This window comes from Tupaia chinensis, unplaced genomic scaffold (assembly GCF_000334495.1).
Source record: "Tupaia chinensis unplaced genomic scaffold, TupChi_1.0 Scaffold000573_1, whole genome shotgun sequence".
In the NCBI taxonomy this organism is placed as follows: Eukaryota; Metazoa; Chordata; class Mammalia; order Scandentia; family Tupaiidae; genus Tupaia; species Tupaia belangeri.
In genome coordinates, this window is record NW_006160087.1 from 2,078,324 (window position 1) to 2,089,911 (window position 11,588).

At 44.9% G+C, this 11,588-nt stretch overlaps 1 protein-coding gene and 1 pseudogene across 1 annotated transcript in view; both read left to right on the forward strand.

The window, feature by feature from the left end:
- Positions 1-443: 443 nt before the first annotated feature.
- RNF19B (ring finger protein 19B) overlaps positions 444-11,588 on the forward strand; it is a gene marked incomplete at its 5' end in the record, with an annotated part of 19,487 nt that continues 8,342 nt past the window's right edge. The window contains 6 exon segments of the mRNA XM_014591436.1: positions 444-649; positions 3,012-3,156; positions 5,955-6,117; positions 6,556-6,670; positions 8,200-8,340; positions 9,691-9,898. Coding sequence (XP_014446922.1) covers positions 444-649; positions 3,012-3,156; positions 5,955-6,117; positions 6,556-6,670; positions 8,200-8,340; positions 9,691-9,898 — 978 coding nt within the window.
- On the forward strand, positions 8,869-8,957 carry LOC114009610 (uncharacterized; annotated as a pseudogene).

Consider the following 11,588-nt stretch of genomic DNA (forward strand, 5'->3'; position numbering starts at 1 on the left):
CCACCTTCACTGAAACAGAAGATGAAAAAGTATGTTGGCTTTAGATTTTGCTATAGCTCTTTAAAAATGTTCTGCCCTTTCGTGTAAACAAATTCTAATCTCTCTAAATATAGCAAGCCATCAAAAGGAAATAGCTTTGTACCCTGTTATTTCTGAGACTTGCTGTGGAAACTGCTCCGAAAGCAGCTCGAGCTATGACTGAGTAAATGCTACAGATGCAGGCAAACATGATACCTCCCTCATTCTTCTGAAGTAGACGACTCATGTTTTTGTAATCTCAAGAAGAACTGAGCATTCTCACATGGATATGTTTCATACTTGACCAAGTGTGTGTTCTCTGCATCCTGCTTGCTGACGGGCTGGTGCTGGTGTTAGCCTGGTGAGTGGTCTGTCTCGGGGAGATCGCTCTTACCTCTGGTACCCCTTCCTGTTTCTTTACCCAGTTATGCTGTTATTGCCTATGGCTGTGCCAGCTGCCCAAAGCTAACCTGTGAGAGAGAAGGCTGCCAGACTGAGTTCTGCTACCACTGCAAGCAAATATGGCATCCGAACCAGACGTGCGACATGGCCCGGCAGCAGAGGGCGCAGACTCTGCGAGTTCGGACCAAGCACACTTCAGGTCTCAGTTATGGGCAAGAATCTGGACCAGGTATGAGTTGGCACTATCTCATTGTCTCTTTGTGTGGTATTTTATGATGTAAACCAAAAGCTGGAAGAGATTATCTTACTATATAACCCAACTATTTCCTGGGATCGGGGGCAGAAAATAGCATTTGGTAATACTTTCAATATTACATTTGATTTGTAGCTTCCCTCTCTGACCATTATATTGAGTTGTCAGAAAAGTCATGATGTATTTTTTCCGAGTTTTTATATGCAAAAATGCGTCATGACTTTTCTGACAACCCAATAGTTCATCCAACCCACATGAAATTAGAATACAACAAAGCTGAATTCTCTAGTTTCTACCTTCTTAGTAATAGGTCTCCAATTGTAGAACAATCTGTAGAAAGTTAGCTCCTTTTGCCAAAGTGGTTTTTCCAAAACTTTATTGGGCCAGCTGGTGGTGTGGAAGTTAAGGTGGCTGAATCCCACATGGCTGACTCTGCAGTCAGTCTCAGACCTGTTAGCTTGAAAAACTCACCGAGCATGTGAATGCCCAAAATCCCTAGAGGAGAATGGAGGAGAAGGGATTGCAGCGTGGCCATACCCCCTGGGGGATGATTTCTCAGTTTCTGTCTCTGTTTGGTGAATGTGCATACCCTATAGCAAGACCAAGAAAAAAAACTTTATCAGGACCAACAGTTAGCGTAATGGCTATGTCGCTGGACTCCCATGTAGTTGACCACGGTTTGTGTCCCAGGCCTGGCGGCTTAAACTCACAACGGGCGTGTGTGCGTGCGTGCCCAAGATCCCAAGAGGAGAATGGAGGAGAAGGGATTGCGGCGTGACCATCCCCCCCGGGGGGTGATTTCTAGCTTTCTGTCTCTCTGTCTCTCTCTGTCTGTCTGGCGAGCGCATGCGTCCTATAGCAAAAACCTCTTCAAAAAAAAAAAAACTTTATCATGAGCAGAAGGACATTTCATTCATTTTAAACCTACACTAGGTGCCTTCTAGCTTTGAGTGCATCATTTCTTTTGGAAAGAGTACAGATTCAAGAAAAGGAAGGATTGTTAGTATGGATTGCTGATTAACCTTAAAAGGAGGAATGGCACACATTCCGCTCCAACCTTGACAAGTGTAAAATGTCAGTAGCTTCATTGCCTTTCATACATGTACTTCATGTCACCGGTGTCACTTGGGAGAGACTAGTTGGAAAGGCTTTGCCATTCATTCTTTTCTGGCACAACATAATTCCTACATTGTCTTTTACTGTTTTTTGGTTTTTTTATTGTTGTTTTTGCTGTAGGGCACGTGTGCTTGCTGGAGAGACAGAGAGGGAAAGTGAGAAATCACCCCTGAGGGAAGATGGCCACACCACAATCCTTTTTTCATTCTCTTTTCAGGATTTTGGGCATACACACACACACACACACACACACACACACACACACACCCCTGACATGTTTTTCGACCCAGAGGATCTGGGACTTGAACTGTGAAGTCAGCCCTGTGAGATCCAGCCACCCTAACCTCCATGCCACTGGCTGGACCTGTCTTTTCTTTTTTCTTTTTTTAATGTTCTTGCCATGGGGGGCATAGGCTTGCTGGGGAGAAAGAGAGAAAGTAGAAAAGGAAAGTGAAAAATCACCCCCACAGGGGGAATGCCCACATTGCAATCCCTTGTCCTTCATTCTCCTCTCAGGATCTTGGGCACATACACACATGTGCCCGACGTGATTTTCAAACAACCAGCCAGTGGGATTTCTGTACTTTAACCACTGTGCAACCTACTGGTCCCAGGCCCTGCCATTTTAATAGATAGTTCCTAATTTGCTGTGGCAGTTACAGGTGTGTACTACATAGCATACCCACTTGTGTTTAGGTTTTGATTTTGAAGTATCATGGGTAGGGATTATGGGTTGTGTTAACAGTAAGTCCCAGTGTTACTTGTTAAACCTGAAAAATTAGCTTCCAGAACTACAGCTTTTGACAGCTTAAAGCCAATTCCAGGCTATAGGACTTTTTTCCTATAGGACTCTGCTTTTAAATTTGTCTGCCTATGGGCTAGTTTTTTCCTATAGGACTCTGCTTTTAAATTTGCCTATGGGATATTGGAAATTCCGTTTTTCTTGGAATTCTTTCTCTTTAGGAAAGTCTTGATCAGAGTGTGGTTCAGCTGCTGGGTAAGGTGCCAGTGGTTGGTTAGGCAGCTAAATATGAAACAGAATCTGGTCCATGAAAATTCCTGAGGTCCAGACACAGGCAGTCTCCTAGTAAAGTGGATTGCACTTGGAATCCTCGGTCAGGAGTTCTCGACTGCCTCATTTCCTGTATATTCACCTAGGAATAATTAAGTCAGACTAGGTTTAACCAAAGGTGTTTTCTACCCATGCTTCCTTCCTCCTTAGCAGATGACATCAAGCCATGTCCACGATGCAGTGCTTACATTATCAAGATGAACGACGGGAGCTGTAATCACATGACCTGTGCAGTGTGTGGCTGTGAGTTCTGCTGGCTTTGCATGAAAGAGATCTCAGACTTGCATTACCTCAGGTGAGATGGGAAATGGGTTTGTTGCTTTTATATTCCTGTTTTCTTACTGATTTAGGGGGAATAGGATGTCAAAAGGAGATACAGTTGTCCTCGTAATAAGGAAGCTATATAAAAGTTCTGCAAAGCATTCCTCTGATTATGTTTTTCTTCAGCTCAGCAGTCTCCAAGGCTGACTCTGTTACCTTCTAGGTCATGTCTTACTCTTACCGTGGCTTTTAAAGCTTTCCGCAGTCGGCTTTAATCTCTTTTCCTAGCTTTTTACGTTTTGGCTTTCATACATGCTACATTCTAGATCATCTAGGCTGCTTGTTCCCTGTCTCTTTTTGCTGCCTTGCCTCCATATTCATGGTTTTTCTTTTGCCTGGAATGCTTTGCAGTCACCTCTCCTGGGAAGGTTTTATCTCAGCTTACTTAGTTCTTGCCCATCCTTCAAGAGGCATTTAAATACCAGCTCATCCATGACCCCTTCCTTTTCTCCCCTCATCTTTATTCGCGTTCTTTTGTCTCTTACTACAAATAGCATCACTTGCTCCAGTGGCACAGTTAATGGCACATGGAAGTGTGGCACGAGAGGCCACACAGCACCTGTGGGTTATGGTTCCTGTAGGCTTAAAAATGCACGATGTGGAGACCAGCAGTTAGCGTAATGGCTATGTCGCTGGACTCCGACGTAGTCGACCGCGGTTTGTGTCCTGGACCCAGTGGCTTAAACTCACGCCGGGCACATGTGCATGCATGCCCAAGATCCCGAGAGGTGAATGGAGGAGAAGGGATTGCAGCGTGGCCATCCCCCCAGGGGGGTGATTTCTTGCTTTCTATCTCTCTGTCTCTCTCTCTCTCTGTCTGGCGAGCACACATGCCCTATAGCAAAAAAAAAAAAAAAAAGCACGATGTCTATGTGCCCAAGATCCTGATGAGCCGGAGGGCTGGGGAAATGGGAGAGACCCGTCAGGGTGCCCCTCCCCGCATGTACAAGTAATTGTACATGTAGATGTGTACCTGTCTCCCTCTCCCTCCCTTTCTTCCCTTTTGTGCACCTGTCAAGAATAGAAAGATAAAACAAATAAATAAAAACCATCACTACTGGGGGCCAGCCAGTGGCATGGTGGATAAGGTGCTGGATCCCACATGGCCAATTCCATGGTTCTAGTCTCAGACAGACCTGATGGTTTGAAAATCACTCTGGGTACATTTGCGTGCATGCCCAAAATTCCCAGAGGAGAATGGAGGACAAGGGATTGTGGCATTGCCATTTCTCCAGGGGTGATATCTCACTTTCATTCTCTGTCTCTTCAGCAAGCACACTCACCTTGTGGCAAAAATCTAAAAAAAACCCCAAAAAACAAAATCACTACTGTGTACTGCATGAACTTGCCTAATCATACTGTTTGCAGACACGTGCTGTGTAATGTTTTAGTCCAGACAGATGGCATTTGCAGTGGCAGAGCAATAGGCTATGCCATATAGCCCAGTTGTTTAACATACTACAGTGTCCAGTTTGTGTAAGTACACTGTGACGCTCACACAGTGACAAACTCCCTATGGATGCATTTCCAGAGTGTAGCCCTTTCATCAAGCAACATATGACTGTGTAAGTTTCTTTTTATAATTTGCCAGAGGACACGCATGCTCGCCAGAGATACAAAGATATAAAGAAAGACATCCCCCATGGGGAATGGTCACATCACAATCCCTTCTCCTCCACGTCTCCATCTTTCTGGAATTTTGAGCATGCACTCACATGTGCCCAGTGTGTTTCTCAAGTCACTGGGTTTGGGACTCGAACCGCATGGTCACCCATGTGGGATCGCGCTTCCTTAACCACTAGGACGTGGGGCCAGCCAGTGTAAGTTTCTTGAGGCAGAAATTACAGCCTTTTTCACAGTTTCTTACATATGAGTTTCTCAATTCATTGAGTGAATATTAAAGTATTTGCCTGGAGCCAGCCGGCAGGTGGTGTGGTGATTGAGGTGTGAACTCCCACGTGGCTGACCATAATTCAAGCCCTCGATTTGGAGACTTGCTTTCTCACTTTCCCTTTATCTCTCTCTGGTAAAAAAAAATAAATAAAATAACTTAGTAATAAGTAAAATTAAATAAATAATTCTTTAAAAAGATATTTGCCCTGGAGGAGTTAGTATTTATAAATTTAGCATTTATTGTGTAGGTGAAATATCCAAGTTAGCAAACAGTTGAGTACTTGCTGTGTCCCAGACACAGGGTTCAATAAGACACTCTCCTTTTCAGAATCGCTTGTCCCATCTAGTAGAGAGGACAGCACAAAAAGGGAATGAACCAAAATGGCTGGACAGAATCGCTCAGTGTGAAGTAGCCAAACACAGAGTACTGAATGGACATAAGGGGCGTGATGCCGGTTGGCCTGTCCTTTCCCAGGAAAGGACAGTATCTGTTAGGTGTGCTGGGAAGTGCACGAGTCAGAGCGCCCTCGGTTGCGGGCGGTGCATGTAGACCAGATGTCAAGTGCATGTTCCATGCAGGGCCCCAGGTCGGGAGCTGGGTCTGTGCATGTGGGCTAGGGAGGACAGCAGAGTGGGAAAGAAAAGGGGTTTCAAGTCTGGAAGCCTGCCTATACAAAAAGTAAAAACGGGAAGAGCTGAGAGCGCTAATGGTCTGGCCTTGTCCTTTGCTCTTCCTTATGTAATGCATTCATTTCCTGTAATCCCTTGTACTGTTAGTCACTTCTGTTGAAAAGAAAGGCTGTTGCTCTTATCAGGGCCTCTGATGACAGTAGCTGGGTTTCCAGTGTTGACACGAATGTCCTCATGTTTCCTCTGCAGCCCCTCTGGATGTACATTCTGGGGCAAGAAGCCATGGAGCCGTAAGAAGAAAATTCTTTGGCAGCTGGGCACACTGATTGGTGCACCTGTGGGGATTTCGCTCATTGCTGGCATTGCCATTCCCGCCATGGTCATCGGTATTCCTGTCTATGTTGGAAGGAAGGTAAGATACACTGGGCTTTGTGCACGTTCCAGCGGCAGGTTTGTTGGTAAAGGTTTGAGGGAAACGAGAAGAAGTTTATATTTTAGAGCAGCCTGAAAACCAGCTGGTTCTTGGATAAAAATAACTTTTAATTTATTAAATGGATTTTCATTAGGCCTCATGAGATCTGAAGGTTCTTATTAACATCTTGGACCTGGATTGTCTCAGTGACTTAAAGGTGAAATGCTTAGTTCATTCTCCTGTGTTATCTTGTAGATTAACTCTTTCTGCATTAGTTTATATCTTCCAGGTCTGAGTTAGGTTAACATTTGAGAAAGATGCCTCTTTGGAGTGGAGGGTGTTTTAAGATAGATAACTTACAAGTACATGTTCACATCTCCCCCTCCCAGCTGACTGGTGTTCTGACCTGCTGACCTGGATTTTCTTTTCTGTTCTTAGATCCACAGCAGGTATGAGGGGAGGAAAACCTCCAAACACAAGAGAAATTTGGCTATCACCGGTGGAGTGACCTTGTCGGTCATCGCGTCCCCAGTTATCGCTGCAGTTAGTGTTGGTAAGCTAGCCAGGACCACAGCAACTCTCTGCTTTCTGACCATGGACTTTTTAACCAGATGTCTCGCCTCGGAAACGCCCGCCTTTCATGCCAAACCCGCCTTGGTAGTTGGGTTTGTTCTGCACCATTATTGTGATTTATTTTTTTCAGCGATGTGAAATGATCAGCATGGACTCTTTTATTCTTGTTATTTATTTATTTTTAATTTGCCAGAGCGTATGTGTACTTGCCAGAGAGAGACAGAGCAGAGGAGGAAGCACTTCCCGCACCACAGTCCCTCCTCCATTTCGCTGTCCTATCAGGACTTCTAGCTACATGCACACATGAGCTCAGCATGTTTTTCAGGCCACCAGGACTTAAAATGCACGATGGGCCACGCGATCTAACTCCCTTAATCCCTAGGCCCTGGGCTGGCCCAGCACCTTTTATTCTTAAGTTAGTACTCAGAACTTAGTCTGTCACAGAGAGAAGGTTGAATTAAATAAAAATGACTTTTAGCCTGTTTTTCATCTTTAATCTTCCTCCTCTGCTTGCCATGGATCCTACAAAACATATTAGTTTTATTTTGATTTTTTTAATGCTTCATAATATTTTGGAAGGTATGAGGGTTTTAGAATAATAATAATTTAACTAACATTTACTGAACTCTGTGTGCCAGGAGTGGTTCTGACCAGTTCACATATATAAATTCATTTAATACAGCAGAAGACAACACAATTGTAACAGAAAAGTGCAATGATTTTCAAAATCAGTTATTTGGAACATGAGTTAAGGAATGAGCCTGACTTCAGATCCTGTGCTTTTAACAACTAAGCCATTGTAACCCCACACAGCAGTAAGATTGTGGAGTTAACTCTGTGGGAGGACCCCAAACCCTGGTAATCACTTATTTAATGTTTAAGTTTTGATTGGTTCTTGGGTTAGCACTTCAGCAGTGAGTAAAAGGAAAAATGAAAGCAGCACTTATTTCTTACGATGAGTACTAGGCATACATCCTCGTTTGATCATTGACAGCCCTGGGAAGGGAAGTCCTAGGTCACACAGTTAGTAAATGGGAATCCGGATTGTTTTTTTTGTTGTTGTTTTGTTTTGTTTTTTGAAAGGTTTTTGCTATAGGACGCGTGCGCTTGCCAGCCAGACAGAGAGAGACAGAAAGCGAGAAATCACCCCCAGAGGGGATGGCCACGCCGCAATCCCTTCTTCTCCATTCTCCTCTTGGGATTCTGGGCATGCATGCACGTGCGTGCCCAGTGTGAGTTTAAGCCACCAGGTCTGGGACTCAAACCGTGGTCAACTACGTGGGAGTCCAACAACAAAGCCATTATGCTAACTGCTGGTCCCGGGAACCCGGATTCTAATACAGGCTTTTCTGATTGCAAGTCTGGTCATCGTTCTGTTACAGCAGAAACCCTCTCTGCAGTAGCCATCTTCTCTGGCCCTGATGGGTGGCTCTTCTGCACCCAGGCGGGAAGGAGGATAGGGTAGTTGTCAGCTCTGCGGCCTGCTGACGTGCTCCCTTCTCTCCCTAGGGATCGGCGTCCCCATTATGCTGGCATATGTCTATGGGGTGGTGCCCATTTCTCTCTGTCGTGGAGGTGGCTGTGGAGTTAGCACAGCCAATGGAAAGGGAGTGAAAATTGAGTTTGATGAAGATGATGGTCCAATCACAGGTAAAAGAAAAAATTTTATTTCTATTTGAATTTAGGAAACACAAGATAAAAATCAATAAAATTGAGCACATTTTGTAGATAGGTTATCCTTGGATTACTTTAGATAAGCTTTGTAGGGGGTAAAGTATTCTAGCTTTCCATTTATTTTATTTTATTTTGTTTTTTTTTGAGAGGTTTTTGCTATAGGGTGCATACGCTCGCCAGGACAGAGAGAGACAGAGAGGCAGAAAGTGAGAAATCACCTCCCAGGGGGGATGGCCACGTCACAGTCCCTTCTCCTCCATTCTCCTCTCGGGATCTTAGGCATGCGCACACACGCGCCCAGCCTGAGTTTAAGCCACCAGGTCTGGACTCGAACCGCGGTCGACTACGTGGGAGTCCAGCAGCATAGCCATTATGCCAACTGCTCTTCCCTCTAGCTTTTCATTTCTTTGTTCCAAAGCTAATAGATTAATTCTGGTACTTGCCTCTGTGTGGCAGGTACAAACTAGTAGGATTCCATGTATCTTCAAGAATGCTAGTAGTTGTAAGACTATACTTTCAGGGATCATTTCTATAGTTCGTTACTAGAGAAGTTTCTCTGATCGCGTAGAGCACCGGAAAAAAAAAAAAAGAATGCTAGTAGTCGTAGTGATTATAAAATAAAGGCTTACACTTGCACAATACTTTATAATTTTCAGAGGACTTTCCACAGTGATTATCTCACTTGCTTTTTACAACAGTTCTCAGAAGAGGAAGGGCAGGGGCTATTATTATCTCACTGTAAATGGGAAGTTCTTTAAGCAGGGCCACGGCACATTCTTCTTTCCTCCACTCTGCTGTCAGGATTTGGGGCTCACACGCATATGCTCCTCATGTGTTTTTTAAGCTGCTGGGTCTGGGACTCAGACTGTGGAGTCGGCTATGTGGAATCCAGTGTCTTGACCTCCACGCCACCTAGCCGGCCCCCACAAAGGTTTTCTAGGCATCCTACTAGAAGCTTTCACCAGAATCAGTACAATACCTAACATATTTTTAAATCTTCGTGTTTGATTAAATGGCAGTTACAATGTACTGGAAAGGATAGTAGACTTGGAATCACAATTGTGGTTTTGTCTGACTAACCATGACCTTAGACAAGTCATTCAGCTTAAAAATCTAAAATTACTGCTTAGTTATTGGGAGGATTAACTGTGAACACATGCTGAAACCTGATGTGTGGGGGCTGTACCTAGTTGCTGTTATGAAGTGTTTGCCTTTGTACTTTTCTACATGAAAATTCTCCATTCTAAAGAGTCATTGCAGGAAAATGCCTACCAGACTATTTGATGCTGTGCAATCTTGAATTGAGCTGTGTGGTTCCATCCCCAGTGGCAGATGCCTGGCGAGCCCTCAAGAACCCCAGCATCGGGGAGAGCAGCATCGAAGGCCTGACTAGTGTACTAAGCACCAGCGGAAGCCCTACCGACGGACTCAGCGTTATGCAAGGCCCGTACAGCGAGACGGCCAGCTTCGCAGCCCTCTCGGGGGGCACACTGAGCGGTGGCATTCTGTCCAGTGGCAAGGGAAAATACAGCAGGTAATCAAATAAATCCTTTCTGACAGAAGCAGTTGAAATTAAAAGTAATATATTAAGCCATTTCTCTGTGCCTGGCTTGTCTCATATATCATCTCATTTTGATTTAATCATTTCCCCCAAATAAGAAACAGGCTTAGAAAGGTTATGGAAAGTTCAGTGCTCTTTCTACTCCACATAAAGAATAATCTTGGGGGACCAGCAGATGGCGTAATGGTTACATTGTTGGACTGTCACTTTGTCGTCTGTGGTTTGAGTCCTGGATCCGGCAGCTTAAATGTTGGGCGTGTGTGCTCAAAATCCTAAGAGAAGAATGGAGAAGTGATTACAGCATGGCCATCTCCCCTGGGGGATGATTTCTTGCTTTCTATCTCACTGTCTATCTCTGTCTCTTCAGTGAGCACATGCGCCCTATAGTAAAAATCTCAAAAAAAGAAAAGAGAAAAATACTCTCGGGCTGGCCCGTAGTGCTGTGATCGAATGCTACATGGAGGAAGCCAGATCCCACATGGCTGGCGTGGGTTTGAGTCCTGGTGCTGGCAGCTTGAATAAGTGCTAGAAATGCATGTGTGCCCAGGATCCTGATGGGATGTGGACTGCAGCGTGAACAGCCCCTCTGGGGATTCTCGCTCTCCCTCTGGCATAAAAAATAAATAAATAAAAGAATAATCTTTTTTTTCTTTGTTTAAATTTTGCCAGAGGACATGTGTGCTCACAGGAGAGAGATGGGGAGGGAAAGTAAGAAAGCACCCCACAGGGGATGGTCATATCAAAATCCCTTCTCCATTTCTTCTTTCAGGATTTTGGATATGCACGTACGTGCACTGGGTCTGATTTTCAAGCCCCCAGGTCCAGGACTCAAACTGTGCAGCTAGCCATATGGGATCCAGCCACCTTAACCGTCACACCACTGGCTGGCTCTAAAAGGATAGTCTTGACCCCAGATCTTGTTTCCTGTTTCAGGCTGCATACTTCAGGAAGGGAGAGCAGGCATTTTCATAGCACTCCCAAGGCTGTGCCCTCCATTAGGCTTGTCTCTGGTTTGTGGTTCAACTACACTCATGGTGTGTCCTGTTGGTAGCGTGGTCCTTATTGCCTTCCTCGTCCCAAGCGTCTGGGAACCTGTGAGGAGACTACATAAAGCTGTATTACTAAAAAGATTATGACTTGAGGGACCAGCAGTTGTCAGAATGGCTATGTCACTGGACTTCCATGTGGTCGACCGCGGTTCAAGTCCCAGACCCTGTGGCTTAAACTCACGCCAGGCATGTGTGCATGCATGCCCAACATCCCAAGAGGAGAATGGAGGAAAAGGGATTGTGGCGTGGCCGCCCCCCCGGGGGGTGACTTCTCGCTTTCTCTCTGTCTCTCTCTTTCTGGCGAGCACATGTGTCCTATAGCAAAACCTCTCCAAAAAATAAGAAATATTTTATCCAACTTTATTTATTTATTCATTTATTTACTTATTTCAATTTGACTAGAGAGGGACAGAGTGAGAGAGAGAGAAAGAGAAAGTAAGAAAGTAAGCTGCCAGGTCCAGCATCCAAACTGCAGTCGGCCATGTGGGAGTCCAGTGCCCTTAACCACTACGCCACCTGCCAGCCCCAAGACTAGCTCTTATTACCAGAAAAAAGAATTATCAAGAAAGTCAGCAGTTGGGACCAGCAGTTGGTGTAATGGCTACAAGGGTGGA